Source organism: Haliotis rufescens, unplaced genomic scaffold, assembly GCF_023055435.1.
Source record: "Haliotis rufescens isolate VD_foot unplaced genomic scaffold, xgHalRufe1.0.p SCAF_3, whole genome shotgun sequence".
Classification (NCBI taxonomy): domain Eukaryota; kingdom Metazoa; phylum Mollusca; class Gastropoda; order Lepetellida; family Haliotidae; genus Haliotis; species Haliotis rufescens.
In genome coordinates this window covers 11,750,061-11,769,069 of record NW_025964001.1, presented here as the reverse complement: position 1 = coordinate 11,769,069, position 19,009 = coordinate 11,750,061, and the positions used below count along the sequence as shown (strand labels likewise).

The 19,009-nt window shown below is 46.6% G+C and overlaps 1 protein-coding gene across 1 annotated transcript in view; it reads left to right on the top strand.

Annotated features, from left to right (window-relative positions):
• The window catches only part of LOC124146609 (thioredoxin domain-containing protein 16-like), a 47,491-nt gene extending 31,071 nt beyond the window's left edge, over positions 1-16,420 (top strand). Inside the window, exons 13-20 of the mRNA XM_048403748.1 lie at positions 6,451-6,584; positions 7,603-7,687; positions 8,335-8,476; positions 9,303-9,472; positions 10,154-10,241; positions 10,410-10,503; positions 13,400-13,534; positions 15,376-16,420. Coding sequence (XP_048259705.1) covers positions 6,451-6,584; positions 7,603-7,687; positions 8,335-8,476; positions 9,303-9,472; positions 10,154-10,241; positions 10,410-10,503; positions 13,400-13,534; positions 15,376-15,626 — 1,099 coding nt within the window. The 3' untranslated portion in view covers positions 15,627-16,420. The remainder of the gene's footprint in view (positions 1-6,450; positions 6,585-7,602; positions 7,688-8,334; positions 8,477-9,302; positions 9,473-10,153; positions 10,242-10,409; positions 10,504-13,399; positions 13,535-15,375) is intronic.
• The last annotated feature ends 2,589 nt before the right edge of the window (positions 16,421-19,009 follow it).

Sequence of the window (19,009 nt, the reverse complement as noted above, 5' to 3'; positions counted from 1 at the left end):
CGGGTTGTTCTAAGACAGGCACGAACGCTGCCGAATATGTCTGGCGGAGGACATTGCCTTTACCCCCCGGGGCCCCCAAAAGAGACAAGTTGACTTGTTCCACTTTAAAGAGGTCTATTAAAGGCGGGGGTAGATATCAGATCTACTAAGACATCCCCCCCCTCCCCATCTAAAAAGGGTAAAAAAGCTGCCGAGATTGTCTCCCCCGCTCCCTCTCCGGGGGCCGGGGGAGAAGGCTCGAGGGTCCCCGTAGTAAGCACTGCACCCTCTCCTGCACTGTCTTTGGCAGACTTTTCTGCGTTACTTAAGTCGCAGATGGCGTCGATGATGGAGGAGGTAAAGTCTCAGCTCCGAGAGGAGATGCGGACCGAGCCTTCCCCGTTGTCTGCGCCGGACGCGGCTTCGAGACCTTGTGATATGCCCGGCGTCGGCCGAGGCAGGCAACTTGGTCTCGGGGACGATCTCAGACCGGGCTTCGGCGCCGGCTCGAGGTCGCTCCCCAGCGGAGGGGTGGCGGGCGCCGGCCCGTGCACTACCGACGCACAATTTTTCCCTAGCGGAGCCAGACGCCTCTTCCGAGGCCGAGGCTTTCACTAGTGGATTCGTAGCCCGGAGCCAGGGGGGTTCCCTTGGTCTCGGGGACGATCCGAGACCGAGCTTCGGCTCCGGCTCGAGGTCGCTCCCCAGCGTAGTGGTGGCGGGCACCGGCCCGTGCACTACCGACGCACAATTTTCCCTAGCGGAGCCAGACGCCTCTTCCGAGGCCGAGGCGTCCACTAGTGGATACCTAGCCCGGAGCCAGGTTGGTTCCCTTTGTCTCGGGGACGATCCGAGACCGAGCTTCGGCTCCGGCTCGAGGTCGCTCCCCAGCGTAGTGGTGGCGGGCACCGGCCCGTGCACTACCGACGCACAATTTTCCCTAGCGGAGCCAGACGCCTCTTCCGAGGCCGAGGCGTCCACTAGTGGATACCTAGCCCGGAGCCAGGTTGGTTCCCTTTGTCTCGGGGACGATCCGAGACCGAGCTTCGGCTCCGGCTCGAGGTCGCTCCCCAGCGTAGTGGTGGCGGGCACCGGCCCGTGCACTACCGACGCACAATTTACCCTAGCGGAGCCAGACGCCTCTTCCGAGGCCAAGGCTTTCACTAGTGGATACCTAGCCCAGTGCCAGGTGGGTTCCCTTGAACCTCCGGCACCTCGGCACCGGGACTCGGCCTCGGGCCGGGTGCAGAGACACGTGCGGGACAGGATTGTCCATGTACTGCCTCAGGTTGCTGCGCCCATGCCAGAGTCGGAGACACCCAACTTGACTAAGGTCAAGCAGGGCCGGCGGTTGCCCCCCCTTTCCCGTGTGCGGTGCGGAGTTGAAGGCTGCTTACATATGCTTCGAGGAGCAATATCATAATGCATGCCAACAGCTCCGTGTGTCCGTACACTCCGCGTATCTGTCGGCTGTACAGAGGGAGTTAGCGGGAGAGGGGCCGGCCGACTCTTCGGAGTTGGCCGCGCAACTAACATTATCTTGCGCGGGACGCTATTCGTAGCTGTGCATCGCAGATGATGTGCGCTGTTATGTGCATGCGCAGGCGGTGGATGTCGGTATCTAAATACTCGACTTACACACGCCAAGACCTACTTGCTTTGCCGTATAAGAGGGTGCCACCCTCTTCCCTGGGGCTCAGCAGGCGGTCCGAGAGGCTGCTCAATTGTATACTTCCATCAAAGACTCATAAGGCCTTGTTGGAGGTACCAAGCGTTAAAACCGCGTAAGCGGGCCTCTCCAATTGTCCCCTCCTACGCTAACGCACGGGTCAGACGTCCACACCTGCTTGGAAGCCGCCGCTTCCTTCAGGTATAAGGGCGCCGTGAGGAGCAAGAGAGGCACGGGCCGGGGCAAGGCAGCTGGTCGAGGCCAACAGCTTTTTCGCGGGGCTGGGAACGATGGGTTCCCATTAGCGCCCGAAGAGCCCCGGGTGAACCCATAGTCGCAAGTTATCGGGAAAACTCATCCGCTCCTCCACTTTTCCGGGATAAAGCACACACCGGTGCCTGCTACCCGAGAGAAGGCGGAATTCCTCCGTGCCGAGGTCGACGCACTTCTTATGAAAGCTGCGATCGAACCGGGTCCCGAGGGACAGGAAAGCGAGGGCTTCTACTCGACTTGTTTCCTAGTCACCAAACAGTGATCTCAACTGTCGAGACAGGAGAAAGGCGTATTTTAAGTCTATTGACGTTAGCCAATCTCCACATACCAATACATCCAGAGTTCAAGAAATACCTGAGGTTTTCTTTCGACGGGAGGTGTTATCAGTTCAGGGTTCTACCATTCGGGATCTCCACGGCCCCGAGGGTGTTCACCAAGCCGATGTTGATTCCCGCCCAAGTGGCCAGGTCAAAAGGTCGGTTCTGCCATCCGTACCTCGACGACTAGGTTACTAAGAGCTCTATTGCAATCCCTGAGTCAGATAGCTACACAACAAGTGATAGATATTCTGATCACTCTAGGGTGGATGGTCAATCTCAAGAAGTCAGATCTGAGCCCCACTCAGAATCTAGTGGCTAATTTCAACACGGTGAGAGGACGTGTATCTCTGTCACAAGATATCAAGTCCCTTAAGCGCAAGTCACACTGCTCGTACATGGCTCCAGTTACTGGACAACATGGCGGCGACAGTGGATTTGGTCTGGCGGGCGCGCTTGAGAATGAGTCCCATTCAACAAGCACTCCGTCGACTTTGGGCGAACTCGGAAGATCTCGAGACTGTGCTCGAGACTCCGTAGTGGCTCATTACACACCTCCAGTGGTGGACCGAGGTCGGGAATCACTCCCGTTCCGTCTCTCACAGTTCAAACAGCGCGTCACTCTCCGGCTGGGGAGGCGTTCTGAATGATCACACTGCCTCGGGACTATGGTCCCAGCAGGAGATCAAACTGCATATCAATGTGCTAGAACTGAGAGCGGTCAGGTTGGTGTTCCAACGCTTCCCGGATCTGCTTCGTGGCCAAGTGGTTCGTCTAGAGATGGACAACCAAACGGCGATGACTTACATCCGGAAGCAGGGGGGAACGGCGTCTCCGTCGCTTCGACGAAAGACGTGGCAGTTCCTACTATAGTGCGACTCTCACGATATCAGGGTGCTACCTGTTTATCTCCCGGGGGTGGACAACGTCCGTGCGGACGCTCTGTCTTGCCGGATCCTCGCTCCTCACGAGTGGAGGCTCGACCCGGGGATATTCGGGATTTTCTCCCTGTTATACAGGTCGTTACAGGTGGATCTGTTTGCGTCTGGGTTAAATAACCAGACACCAACGTTCTGCTCCCGAGTCCACGACCCGAGGTCGGTGGCACCGGACGCCTTTCAGCTAGATTGGACGGACAGTTCTGTGGGCATTCTCCCCAGTACCTCTGATTTCCAAGGTCCTGTCTCAGCTAGGCACTCAGCCTGCGCGACTAATTGTGCTCCTGGCACCTCTTTAGTCGGCGCAGAGTGGGTTTCCAGTAATACTCAGGTTTCTGGCTCAGCCTCCTGTTATATTACCTTTACGTCCGGACCTCCTATCCCAGAACGGGGCCCTCCACCCGAATCTCAGGATTCAATGGGTGGCTTGGCCACTGTCAGGAATCGCCTCCAGAAGAGCGGTATTCCTGCACGAGTTGCAGACACAATACTGGCTTCGCGGAGGGATTCGACAAACGTTCAGTACGATAGATAGGCCTGCTATGCGCCCAGGTGTGTCGATAGAGGGATTGCAGATCTTTTTTCTGCAGATCTCGTATCCGTGCTTGAGTTTCTCCAGTCGCGACTAGATGACGGCCTGGCCGCATCAACAGTCCGAGGGTACTCTACAGCTATCGCAGCTTTTCACGTCCCTGTCGACGGGGCACTTCTGGGTGCACACCCATTAGTGCAGCGCTTTTTAGCAGGTGTGGACAGGATCCGACCGCCAGTCCGGCGGATCAGTCCCCCTTGGGACTTGTCAATCATTCTAGATTGGCTGTCCGGTCCTTCCTTTCGGGATCTGTCGTCTCTCTCTCTTCAGCTGTTGAGCTGGGAGACGGCGTTCCTTGTGGTGGTAACGTCCGGCAGACGGGTAGGCGACATTCGTGTTATGTCAGCCGATCCCAAAATAACTGTCTTCCATGGGGTCGATAAATATCACCGGGACAGTCAGTTTTCGTCTACCGGACTATTACCGTCCTAGGGTCGCACACGATTCCACGTGAACGGCTCCTATTGAGCTACCCGCTCTTTCACAGCCTTCCTCGTCGGGGACCACTGCAAGACATGCTCATGTCTTGGATGTCCGCACGACTCTCAAGGCCTATATCAGCAGAAATATGGGTGTCCGTAAGGATAACCAACTATTTTGCTGTTACTGCGGTAGGAAGGTTGGCTCACCTGCGAGTAAACAATCTATCTCGAGGTGGATAGTTTCAAACATTTGTACAGCGTATACGCTTACAGGCAGGGACCCCCCTACCAGGTTGAAGGCTCATTAGGTTAGAGCAGTGGCTGCGTCAAAAGCGTACGCCGCGGCTCTGCCCATTGAGCAGATCTGCTCCGCGGCTATTTGGAGCCAGCCGAGCACGATTCATCAAACCTTACCAACTCGACAAACACTCAAGCGAGCGTACTCGGTTTGGTCAGTCAGTTCTCCGAACTGGGCAAAGTTCTAATCTCTAGCTGATTGAGCATTCGAGATTTTAGACAGTCTTCCGGTTATACTGCTCAGTAATGGTCCGGATTTTATCTTCTGCGGTCGATAAATATCAGTCCTTACTACTCGATAATACTCGTATTTTGCGCACGCACTCCTTCGATCCTCGGGGACCCTCTGGCCTAGCTCAGCGCTGGTTATGGTCTCTCGTGATCTACGCCCTTATATCACTTGTTCAAAAAAGTGTGGGGGGGGGGGTGGGAGGTGTTTCGAGTTCTCAACTTATGACAAGCCGCAAAAACAGGCTTTATCATAATATATGGTCGACCACGCCCTGTCTCTAGCCCCCGCCTTTCGACGGTGGTGCCTCACGATAAGGTTGGTTCCATTTATTGAACTCAATATTTTATTCTGTTGAATAATCAAATACGATGTATTTATTTACGCCTGTTGCTGACGGATGCCACTTCCTAGATTATCTTTGGGAGTCTGTCTTGATGCAATAAGTGCCCCAAGGAGGATTTAATCAGAAAGAGAATTTTACAAACCTGTAGAGGTTATGAATTCTCTGATGAAATCCTCCTTGGGGCACGGCCACCCACCTCCCCACATTCCGTCAGCATTTGACATATGGAAAGTGATTTGGGTGAGAGTTGCTCCCCCTGGCGTGAGGCGCCGTTGGGGGTGAGGCCCCGTAAGGGTGGTCGTATATCATACAAAAACGAAGTTTTTTGTGTGGTAACATTTTTTATTAAGGAAAATGGTTACAACTATGTCATATAGATTTTCTTGAGCAAGGAAAATGCAATAAGTGCCCCAAGGAGGATTTCATCAGAGAATTCATAACCTCTACAGGTTTGTAAAAATTTTATGAATGTGTGGAGTTTTGACCACGTGTTTCGGCACGAATGTCATATGCCTTCTAAGATAACAGAAGGTTTGGGGGGCTTGCCCCCACATAACAGCTTGAATTGAATGCTTTCGTAAGTGATTTATGATCTATAATTACAAAAATTATTCAAAATACAACATGTTTGTTTGCAATGTGGCCCCCGATGTATGTCGCTGATGAGGTTGGCATGCCGTTATGGAACTTTTATGTTTTACCTTACCTGACGCTACACAGTGCTAAAAGTGTCGCGTCAAGTAAGTATAAAAATCATTTTGGAATACTTTTCTCAATGTTGATTATTTAACCATACAGACGCAAGCGGAAGTTTTCTTTTATGCTTATTTCGAGCTTTATCGCCCTCTTTTTAAAACAGTAGGGCTTGGGTGTGTGTCTATACTACCAGCGTCAATGCATGTGTTACTGTACCCATGCTTCACGTTCGTATAGGCGTAATGAAAATGAAGAAGCGAAAACCAGCATCATGGCATGGTACTCTTAACATTGCTATTTTTCACATGAAATTATGCTTTTATACCCCTGATTACTCCAAAGCTTTAATTAGGGTTGGCGTCTCTGCAGATACCATGATACCCTGTCCCTGGTGGATTCTGTTTTTTTTCTATAAGGATGAGTGAGTGCAATATTTAGCAATATTCCAGCAATATCACGGCGGGGGACACCAGAAATGGGCTTCACACTTTGTACCCATGTCGGGAATCGAACCCGGGTCTTCGGCGTGGCGAGCGAACGCTTTAACCACTAGGCTACCCGACCGCCCCTTCTAAGAGGGAAAGCAATGAAACCCTGTGCATCATTGGCAGATGTTGGAGAACAGGTGAGTGACTTCAGCTATAATGAGGATGCTGATCATGTGTACAGTGAGTGTGTCTCTTCCATTGCAGGATGCAGCAGGAGTCGCCGATGATGCTGACAACGCAGACGGAGGTGCAGAAGTTTGTTGCGGGGACGCTGCCTGAGAACATCATTGCCTACACAAACATGTCAGTACTTGGCCTCTTTGTACAGACAGGACCAGGTGAGTTAACTGTGGTGCTTGTAGAGACATGGTACAATAACTCATAGTCTCTGAAAATATATGATTTTGATAGAAACAAACAACTCCATTTATATTGAAAAGGAGCCCCAGTGAGATGTGAGATTCAGAACCTGAACCTGTAGAAAATATCTAGACTTGATTAATTTAGAGCTATAGCATTACAGTTAGGGCTAGGCGGAAGAGAAAATAAAATGTTCAAGGGACTGTGAGACAGACAAAGACATGGGGAAAAACATGACATTCTTCGTTCTTCAGCATTCATGTTCATGATCGTGAAGACTTGTTGGATATTCATTGTTAGATAACCCTGGCACAGTCATGTGCATGGTTTTTATGATCACCATCTTGAATAATGATTGATTATCTTAATATCTGTGTACATAACCATAACTTCCACTGGAACATTTCACTCTGACCGGATACCTTGAATGTGATTTTGTGTGGACTATCAGGGAATTAATGTTATTTGACAATGACCTAGTAAGCAATATCTAATTTTATTTGACAATGACCTAGTGAGCAATATCTAATGTTATTTGACAATGACCTAGTAAGCAATATCTAATGTTATTTTACAATGACCTAGTAAGCAATATCTAAAAGTATAGGTAACCAAGTACTGAGGGAAGTTGAAAATTGTAATAATAATTGCTGAATAGACTGAAAAAAATCTGTGAAAGATCACCCACATAATAGGGCAGCAGCATCCAGGATCTTGGTATATTGATTTAAGGAGTCCTTTAATTGAACAATAAATGTTATGACAAGGACCCCTTGACCTTCACCCTTAAATTCGTACAATGGACTTAGGTAAGTTGACACGGTCAGTAAGTCTGTTGATTTAGGTCCACAGAGCAAGGATTTGTCATCTAATCGTTCATCATTATACATTTTGTATATCAATCACTATGTTAGATATGTTAGACATCTGTGTGTTAGCTTGACATGTGAAGGATTGCCAATTGTTAGCAATGTTTGTTGTGCGTGTTTTTTCCAGAGGTGTCTGCCTTCAAGGAGGTAGCTGGGAGCCTGCAGAACACAACAGTGTTTGCCCATGTGCAGGGGCAGCTAGCCAAGGACATGTGAGACATGTTACACTATTTCTATAGACTCTATAGGGAACATGGGTGGCCCAGTCAGCAGTTCACTGTGCAGAAACTTATAATTGACGGTTTGAATCTCGGTTTGCCCCGATTACTTCTTAAGAGTGTAACAACATTACCTGTTCTTGTGGGTTTCACCTTAGTGAACATCTCACACCTACATTACTTCGGATTTCCTTCCACATTGAGCTAACACGCCGTGATATCACTGGAAACTGTTCAAAACGGTGTTAAACCTAGTTCACTTACTCCTATCTAGGGGCGGTCGGGTAGCCTAGTGGTTAAAGTGTTCGCTCGTATCGCCGAAGACCCGGGTTCGATTCGATGGGTACAATGTGTGAAGCCCATTTCTGGTGTACCTTGCCGTGATATTGTTGGAATATTGCTAAAAGTGGCATAAAACCATACTCACTCACTCACTCATACTCTCTATTTGGGGATGAACTGGTATGGTTAAATCTGTACATTTCCATACTTTACCTATAGGCAGTAGTAAGAATTGAGTAAGAAATACAAACATAAAAATTGGTTTCTGTGCTCCAGTGCTCCCCACCACCAGCAGTGTATAATCTTATACCCACTCCTTACAAGTTCCAAGCACATGCTTGCCTTCTGTGTGTTGACAGTGCAGAGAAGCTGGGCCAGCCTGTTCCATGTGTGCTGGTGTTCCGTCATGATGATCCCTACTCCGACACCAAGTCCCTCACCACAGACCTGACTGCTGACAGGATCAAGACACTGGTGTCAAACAGCAGGCTTCCGACATTGGTGAGACCAACACTGTGCCCAGGAACATGATAACCTGACTTGTCATTGATGAGCTTTCCTCCAGGGCATGTCAAACATAGTCTAATGGTATTCAACATACAAATGGCTTAGAATCCCTTCTAGTTATGACTATCAAGCCACATGGAGAGTGCTATCTATCAGCTATGACCTGGATTACTTTGTGTGTTCTTGAACTGCAAAGACAAAAAGCTCATTGCTCTCACATTGCGTGCTCATTTATCCATTAGCTTTTTGAAAAAGCATGCTGTGGCCATAAAAAAACTAAATTTACTCAGTAATTTGTGGTTCTACATGTGATATCTCTAAAATGATGATTTTTGTATTGACACTCAGATGACATGTTGAGGGTGAAACAAAACAAAATTTACTGCTAAGGCTAAAAAAATAAAATAATTGGTTTAATAAATAAATAAATAAATAAATAATTTAAAGTATAAATAAACGGTTGTGTAACAAAAAACCCATCTCTGTACAATCAACCCGGGAAAGGGCCTCCCAACATAAATCTATACCTTCAGTAAAATACTGGAATTCAGTATTTCACTATCGTTGGACTTGGAATATTTAAGGATTTCTATTGGTTTTTTTTAAATGGAAATAAAAATGAAACGTGCGGCGAACTTTATGATGATGTGGGCGGTGCCTGGGAACAAAGACTATTATTTTTTTTATCATAATGTTGCTATACTTGAAATTGTTTTGTGTCCCAGCCCGAGCTGACGGCAAACTTTATGATGCCTGGGAACCACGACTATTATTTTTTTTATCCTAATGTTGCTATACTTGACATTGTTGTGTGTCCCAGCCCGAGCTGACGGCGGATGTCTTCCCACTGATGTACAGCCAGGACAAGCCACTCCTCATCCTGTTCTGTGACAAGTATGAAGAAGCTGAGACAACTCTCATCAAGAAGACTGTCGCTGACTTGGCCCTGTCCGGGCTCTTCCCAGGAGTTGTCTTTGCCTGGATGCACGCGTGAGTGGTTTGTGTAGATGCCCTGGATACAGATTAGTTCATGATGTGTTCACAGGTTTGAATCTCGGTTTGCCCTGATTACTTTTCAAGATTGTAACAACATTACCTGTTCTTGTGGGTTTCACCTTAGTGATCATCTCACACCTACATTACTTCGGATTTCCTTCCACATTGAGCTAACACTCTGGATATCACTGGAAATCTGTTCAAAACGGTGTTAAACCTAGTTCACTTACTCCTTTTCTAGGGGCTGTCGGGTAGCCTAGTGGTTAAAGTGTTCACTCGTCACGCCGAAGACCCGGGTTCGAGTTGATGGGTACAATGATTGAAACCCATTTCTGGTGTCCCCTGCCATGATATTGCTGGAATATTGCTAAAAGCGGCATAAAACCATACTCACTCACTACTCATTCTCACACTAGTTCATGGTGTGTTCACAGGAATGTGATATTCCTGTCAGAATTCCGTCTTTTTTATCTCTGTGATCTCCCCCACCAGGGTCCCATTGCTCAAAGTGATCTCATCGTAAATCTCTGTTAAATTATGTGGGAGGACTTAGCACTAAGATCACTTTGTGGAATGAGGTCCTGGGTTGGGGGCTTTTGTGTTGGAGATGTACACCATAAGGAAATGGCCCCGTGAATAATTTGCCATGTGAGTGCAACATGTTTTATGTTACAGACGAGGCAGCAGTATAGGAGCCACCATTTTCTCCGAGTATGCCTGGTCTTCCGTTCTGCCAGCCCTGTCCCTCGTCTACCACAGGACTGTAAGTACACCTTAAGCCACCTCTGGTCAACGCACTGAAAAGAAAACACGGTTATAAAATGGCAACTGCCCTATAATCATGTTGATTGGTTTGCAAAGTTTATGGTCCATCTGTCCAAGTTATGCCACCTTGGTCGTTATAACTGAACTGTGGTTCACTTGTTTCCAGGGAAAGGTTTACAACAAGGTGGAGGGGGAGTATAGTCCTGAGTCTGTCCAGGAGTGGCTGAGTCGTGCTGTGAGTGGCCAGGAGGAACCAGCAAGTAAGTTGTCCATGGTGTCCTGTGTCCTGTGTCATGTTCCCCCAGTAAGTTGTCAATGGTGTCCTGTGTCTTGTTCCCCCAGTAAGTTGTCCATTGTGTCCTGTGTCCTGTGTCTTGTTCCCCCAGTAAGTTGTAAATGGTGTCCTGTGTCTTGTTCCCCCAGTAAGTTGTCCATAGTGTTCTGTGTCCTGTGTCCTGTTCCCCAAGTAAGTTGTCCATAGTGTCCTGTGTCCTGTGTCATGTTCCCCCAGTAAGTTGTCCATGGTGTCCTGTGTCCTGTATCTTGTTCCCCCAGTAAGTTGTCCATGGTGTCCTGTGTCATGTGTCTCGTTCCCCCAGTAAGTTGTCCATGGTTTCCTGTGTCCTGTGTCATGTTCCCCCCAGTAAGTTGTCCATGGTGTCCTGTGTCTTGTTCCCCCAGTAAGTTGTCCATGGTGTCCTGTTCCCCCAGTAAGTTGTCCATGGTGTCCTGTGTCTTGTTCCCCCAGTAAGTGATCCATGGTGTCCTGTGTCCTGTGTCCTGTTCCCCCAGTAAGTTGTCAATGGTGTCCTGTGTCATGTACCCCCAGTAAGTTGTCCATGGTGTCCTGTGTCCTGTGTCATGTTCTCCCAGTAAGTTGTCCATGGTGTCCTGTGTCCTGTGTCTTGTTCCCCAAGTATGTTGTCAATGGTGTCCTGTGTCATGTACCCCCAGTAAGTTGTCCATGGTGTCCTGTGTCCTGTGTCGTGTTCTCCCAGTAAGTTGTCCATGGTGTCCTGTGTCCTGTGTCCTGTTCCCTCAGTAAGTTGTCCATGGTGTCCTGTGTCCTGTGTCATGTTCTCCCAGTAAGTTGTCCATGGTGTCCTGTGTCCTGTACCCCCAGTAAGTTGTCCATGGTGTCCTGTGTCCTGTGTCCTGTGTCCTGTACCCCCAGTAAGTTGTCCATGGTGTCCTGTGTCCTGTGTCATGTTCCCCCAGTAAGTTGTATATGGTGTCCTGTGTCCTGTGTCATGTACCCCCAGTAAGTTGTCCATGGTGTCCTGTGTCCTGTGTCCTGTTCCCCCAGTAAGTTGTCCATAGTGTCCTGTGTCATGTGTCATGTGTCATGTTCCCCCAGTAAGTTGTCCATGGTGACCTGTGTCCTGTGTCTTGTACCCCCAGTAAGTTGTCCATGGTGTCCTGTGTCCTGTGTCATGTACCCCCAGTAAGTTGTCCATGGTGTCCTGTGTCCTGTGTCTTGTACCCCCAGTAAGTTGTCCATGGTGTCCTATGTCCTGTATCTGGTACCCCCAGTAAGTTGTCCATGGTGTCCTGTGTCCTGTGTCATGTTCCCCCAGTAAGTTGTCCATGGTGTCCTATGTCCTGTATCTGGTACCCCCAGTAAGTTGTCCATGGTGTCCTGTGTCCTGTGTCATGTACCCCCAGTAAGTTGTCCATGGTGTCCTGTGTCCTGTGTCATGTACCCCCAGTAAGTTGTCCATAGTGTCCTGTGTCCTGTACCCCCAGTATGTTGTCCATGGTGTCCTGTGTCCTGTTCCCCCAGTAAGTTGTCCATAGTGTCCTGTGTCATGTGTCATGTTCCCCCAGTAATGTGTCCATGGTGTCCTGTGTCCTGTGTCTTGTACCCCCAGTATGGTGTCCATGGTGTCCTGTGTCATGTACCCCCAGTTAGTTGTCCATGGTGTCCTGTGTCCTGTGTCGAGTACCCCCAGTATGTTGTCCATGGTGTCCCGTGTCTTGTTCCCCCAGTAAGTTGTCCATGGTGTCCTGTGTCCTGTGTCATGTACCCCCAGTTAGTTGTCCATGGTGTCCCGTGTCCTGTGTCGAGTACCCCCAGTATGTTGTCCATGGTGTCCTGTGTCCTGTGTCTTGTTCCCCCAGTAAGTTGACCATGGTGTCCTGTGTCCTGTGTCATGTACCCCCAGTTAGTTGTCCATGGTGTCCTGTGTCCTGTGTCGAGTACCCCCAGTATGTTGTCCATGGTGTCCTGTGTCCTGTGTCTTGTTCCCCCAGTATGTTGTCCATGGTGTCCCGTGTCTTGTTCCCCCAGTAAGTTGTCCATAGTGTCCTGTGTCCTGTGTCCTGTGTCATGTACCCCCAGTAAGTTGTCCATGGTGTCACCTATGTCCTGTGTCATGTACCCCCAGTAAGTTGTCCATGGTGTCCTGTGTCCTGTGTCTTGTTCCCCCAGTAAGTTGTCCATAGTGTCCTGTGTCCTGTGTCATGTACCCCCAGTAAGTTGTCCATGGTGTCACCTATGTCCTGTATCTGGTACCCCCAGTAAGTTGTCCATGGTGTCCTGTGTCCTGTGTCTTGTACCCCCAGTAAGTTGTCCATGGTGTCCTGTGTCCTGTGTCTTGTACCCCCAATAAGTTGTCCATAGTGTCCTGTGTCCTGTGTCATGTTCCCCCAGTAAGTTGTCCATGGTGTCCTGTGTCCTGTGTCCTGTGTCATGTACCCCCAGTAAGTTGTCCATGGTGTCCTGTGTCATGTTCCCCCAGTAAGTTGTCCATAGTGTCCTGTGTCCTGTGTCCTGTGTCATGTACCCCCAGTAAGTTGTCCATGGTGTCCTGTATCTGGTACCCCAGTAAGTTGTCCATGGTGTCCTGTATCTGGTACCCCAGTAAGTTGTCCATGGTGTCCTGTGTCCTGTGTCTTGTTCCCCCAGTAAGTTGTCCATGGTGTCCTGTGTCCTGTGTCATGTACCCCCAGTAAGTTGTCCATGGTGTCCTGTGTCATGTACCTCCAGTAAGTTGTCCATGGTGTCCTTTGTCCTGTGTCCTGTGTCATGTACCCCCAGTAAGTTGTCCATAGTGTCCTGTATCATGTTCCCCCAGTAAGTTGTCCATGGTGTCCTGTGTCCTGTGTCCTGTGTCTTGTTCCCCCAGTAAGTTGTCCATGGTGTCCTGTTCACAGAGGTGCTGCCACAGGGAGATTGGAAGCCTGCAGCTCGAAGCTACGACTTCCTGGGACTGTCTGAGTTTGAATCTAAATATGGAGAAAGCCCTGAGCACAAACCAACTCTCCAAGCTGCGGAGGAGTTTGGAGCAGGTAATTTACTATGAGTACAATAATTATCATTGTCATTTTTAAGTATAATAATTTTAAGGAATAAATTCATCATGTTCATCATGCAAAATATACTCACATGCAAAAGAAACGCAAGTCGAGTATGCAGTATACATGTTATTTATTTTCAACAGTAAAGACAAGAAATACTAATAGGGCAAGATTGACAAAATTTGACTGAAGGCAGTTTAATGGATTAAAAGGCAGATGACTTAATTGTTTTTTTCAAATGTTAAGGGCTTACACAGTTTCGGGTCAATACCCAAAATGTCAGTCAATACCTGGTGTGACCACCATTAGCATTGATCACTGCCGCACTCTCCTATACATTGAATGGATCAGACGATTTGTGAAGCCCCTAGGGATCCTCCTGCACACATCCAGAGCTGCTGTGCATAGTTCATCGGCAGTTGTAGGGACTGGGCGCACATTGTGCAGACGCCTTTGAACCTCATCCCACAAGTGGTCGATGGGGTTCAGATCAGGGCTGAGGGCTGGCCATGGTAGAACACGGATGTTGTGTTGTTGCAGAAAGGTAGCTCTGGCAACGAGCATTGTCCTGCTGGAAAATGTGTTGTTGATGTTGTGCAAAAAATGGAGCATATCGTTCCATATATGTTACCTATTTGCTTAAAAACACTTGCATTTCTTTTGCATGTGAGTATAGATTCCCTGTGCTCAATGCCAATGCTAGAGAAGAGAATCAGGCATCATACGTCAACGACATGTCTTCATACACAACAGCATGTCTTCATACACAACAGCATATCTTCATACACAACAGCATGTCTTCATACACAACAGCATGTCTTCATACCCAACAGCATGTCTTCACACACAACAGCATGTCTTCATACACAACAGCATGTCTTCATACACAACAGCATATCTTCATACACAACAGCATGTCTTCATACACAACAGCATGTCTTCATACACAACAGCATGTCTTCACACACAACAGCATGTCTTCATACGCAACAGCATGTCTTCATACACAACAGCATGTCTTCATACACAACAGCATGTCTTCATACACAACAGCATGTCTTCATACACAACAGCATGTCTTCACACACAACAGCATGTCTTCATACGCAACAGCATGTCTTCATACACAACAGCATGTCTTCATACACAACAGCATATCTTCATACACAACAGCATGTCTTCATACACAACAGCATGTCTTCAGGTCCAACAGCATGTCTTCATACACAACAGCATGTCTCCATGTCCAACAGCATGTCTTCACATACAACAGCATGTCTTCACACACAACAGCATGTCTTCACACACAACAGCATGTCTTCACACACAACATCATGTCTTCACACACAACAGCATGTCTTCATGTCCAACAGCATGTCTTCATACACAACAGCATGTCTTCATGTCCAACAGCATGTCTTCATACACAACAGCATGTCTTCACATACAACAGCATGTCTTCATACACAACAGCATGTCTTCATACACAACAGCATGTCTTCATACACAACAGCATGTCTTCATACACAACAGCATGTCTTCATACACAACAGCATGTCTTCATACACAACAGCATGTCTTCACACACAACAGCATGTCTTCATACACAACAGCATGTCTTCATACACAACAGCATGTCTTCATACACAACAGCATGTCTTCACACACAACAATGCTGCTCCTGGATCATCTGGCCTCGACATGATTATTTACAGGTGACTGTGGTGAGGCTTGAATTGCAAAATGACTGTAAGACTGATCACTGGTCATTATAAAAAAAACCACATGTTTAAATATTTATTTGTGAAACAATGTCCTTTTGAATATTGTAGGTTTCAATAGTGATGGAACAGAGATTGAATATGAAACCAGTGACTCCTCAGAGGACGAAGGTCAGAGCAGTAGCGGCAACGCTGATGACGAGATCCGCAATGAGTTGCTTGAGCTACGCAGCTCTCGGTTGTACCACCAAGTTCCGGACAGAAAAGAGTCGCCCGTCACGTCCCAGGACGTCCCAGCATCCTCAGCTGAAGAATCTGCTGATGATCTTCATAAAGAACACCCCAAACATACAGAGTTATAACAAAATATTTACCTATACAGGATCAATTCAGCATGTTCAAATTTATTTTGCTGGTCTCCTTTTCATTGTTTGGATGTTTCTTGTGATATTTCAAAATGGTCATCAAAACTGATGGTGTGGCCTGGGTTATAAAAATGTTGTGTACAATATTTAACACTTTAAAAGAATGACATGACAATTTCATCTTCATTATGTTGGCAAGGAATTTGCTGTTCGGTCATTCTGCTGAATGAGTCAGTGTGTTCGCAGATAGACAATTATCCTTGTGACTTATCTGCTGCGTCTCCTGGTGTACATTGGGTAGGAAACAATGATAGAACAATAAAATATTTTCCATGTTCATTTAACAGAGTACCATCACATCCAATCAAAACTACTTTGAAATCAGAAAAGATCTGATCAGTTGTGTGAACTCCAAACTGTCATTCATTTACAAGCAGTAATAAGTTCTTGCTTCATTTACAAGCAGTAACCATGGTAATAAGTGTTGCTTCATTTAAAAGGAGTAACCATGGTAATAAGTGTTGCTTCATTTACAAGCAGTAACCATGGTAATAAGTGCTAGATTGTATTTCATTAGATGTTTAGATGGGAGTAAAGAATTCATCAAATGCATTACCTGACAAATTGTTGAGTGAGGGGACCCATATTTGTGAGGAGGAGAGGGTTATTTGTGTTGTGTGTGTGTCCAGGGCCACTGACCCATGCCATTGACCATCTTCCCGAGGCAAGAGTGTTAACTGACTATAAAAGTCCAGTTTCCACCCTTGCCGAACTAGGCTGGTATTATGGAGTTACATTTTGGCTGGACTGACGAGTCTATGCATAGTCCAATCAAAATCGCGCATCAAAATCGAAATCCTGTTCGTAAACTGTCGATGCAGATTTCGATCGATTGCAGGATATGCAAAGCCATGTTTTTAATCAAGGTGCTCACGTGATTTGATGCATTTCGGGATGTAAGACCCGTTTTATCACAGTATAGATCTTGTCTATCGAACAGATCGTCCTGACTGGGCGCCACCATTTTGTGTGAAGCAAACGCAAGTGATACGAGGGGTGGAATCTCATTGGTCCATAGGAGAGGCATAGAAAGGACATAACTGGTAATAGCCACTGGTGGCGCTACGATCGAGTCCAGTAATTCCAGCCTTGTTCGGCAAGGGTGGAAACTGGACTTTTAAAGTCAGTTTACTCTCTTGCCTCGGGAAGATGGCCCTTGGCTGTCTGAAGTATTGTTTTATGTGACTAATCAAGTACTTGTTGTTTGTACTCATTACTGTGGTCCCCTGTGTGCATCTAGCTCTAGACATATATACATACATTCCAAGTATTATCTGTTAGTTCATATGTAAGCTGTATTTTACAAGTTTGATTTAGTTCTGCTTCCCAAAAGTTTTTATCTTTTTGTCAGGGTACTATTGTATCATTATGTTTTTATAGATCCTTGTTTATTTTACAAATTATCATTATCTCCCCATTGTTTACATTGGTACTTTATACACGATAAATCAGTGACAATTCTCTGCACTCACAATGACCAATCAGTTTATCATTTTGATTGTGTTTGGGGCGATTCAACTGGTTGGCTACTAATCAGTGTCACTGTTACAGATGAGGTCGTGTCATGGAACGTGTTACCTGTTGGACCAACACTGGTGCTATGTTTCTGACTGGTGGAGCTCGTTTCTAACCAATGTCTGGTGAATAGAGCTTTGGTGTTTGATACTATCAGGGGGTTCCTTTTCTTTGCCTAGTGTTGCACCAGTAACAACTACAGCCAAATCTGGTTCAGTTTCTTCCAAACCAGAGATGTCAGCAAATCTGGTTCACTTCGTTCAAAACCATAGACTTTTAGCCAATTCTGGTTCAGTATGTCCGAAACCATTGACTTTTAGCCAATTCTGGTTCAGTTTGTTCCAAACCATTGACTTTTAGCCAATTCTGGTTCAGTTTGTTCCAAACCATTGGCTGTTAGCCAATTCTGGTTCAGTTCTTTCCAAACCATGTAAGCCAAGGGTTCAAATACATTTTTCTGGTTATAACCAAAGAAATATTTGACAAAAAAAATGTTAAATATGAGGTAATGCAGAGGCTTCATTGACTTGAGAAGCAGATTTTTTATTTTCAACTTAATTTCTTTCTTGGTGGTTTGTTGCAAGATAAGCCAACTAATGTTATTTAATGCATCAGCATACACATCACTTCAAGGTGCAAGGGTTTGTATGCATGTTGTTTGACAAGGGTACACTAATCCCACTATACAATTGGGGGCACAGGTGGCCCAGTCGTCTAAGGTGCGGTGATTCACTGTGCAGAGTTGCATCCCTTGGGCACGCCAGAAACCTATGATTTTGGGATTTGAATCCCGGTTCGCCCCAATTTTGTTTCTAGGTTTGTCAGCACCATACCTGTGCTCGTGGGTTTCCCCGAAGTGGTAAACGTCTGAGACCTGCGTCACTTTGGGCTTTCCTCACACATTAAGCTGTCATGCCGTGATAGAACTGGAATACTGTTATAAGCGGCGTTAAACCCAACTCACTCACTCACTCACTCACTCACTCACTCACTCACTCACGCACGCACGCACTCACTCACTCACTCACTCACTCACTCTACAATCACCAGTTGACATACAGAACCACTTGGGATCAGTTTGATTTTAAGACAAAAAATGCTAATCACTGGAATGTGCTACTAAAAACATTATCTTGTCACATGAAGTCTAAAACAATCAGTGTTTATACAAAATAATTATTTATCGGAATATGAAAATCAAATTTACATCACTTTTGAACAAGTTAACAGTATATTTTGTATTATTTAGCCTTTCTCTGATTTGAATACTATATGAGACATATTTAGTACAGATATACAAGTGAACTAACTTGAAAAATGCTTTTGCCCAAATGGCCAAACCGAGAGTCCCCTCTGACAGAGACAACATTCAAGGTCTTAGGATTTCTCTTGAAAGGCTTCATACTGGACATGTGGACTACATTTCCAAATTTAATGCATGAATGTCAAAAATTATGTCCATTGCAATCACTGATTTTGACTTGTACCAACATGACCATGTTTTTACAGTTGACTTGCCTCTGCATGTGTTTATGATGGGTGCCATAGGTGGAGCAGAATACATTCACCTTTTCGCAAACACTTGGAACCATCACAAATTCATAGTGATCCATTAACACATGCTCATGGTATGTCAGAATCTTACAGTGGACACTGGAGATTTATTATGATTATAGAAAAGGGTTTTGTTGCCTTTGTTTGTATGAAACCTTTCACAGGGAAAATGTAACCAATGCCAAAATAAAAACAAGTATGTAGCTCCACTTTGGTAGTTGTTGGTAAGAAAAATGCTAGTGCCAGATGAC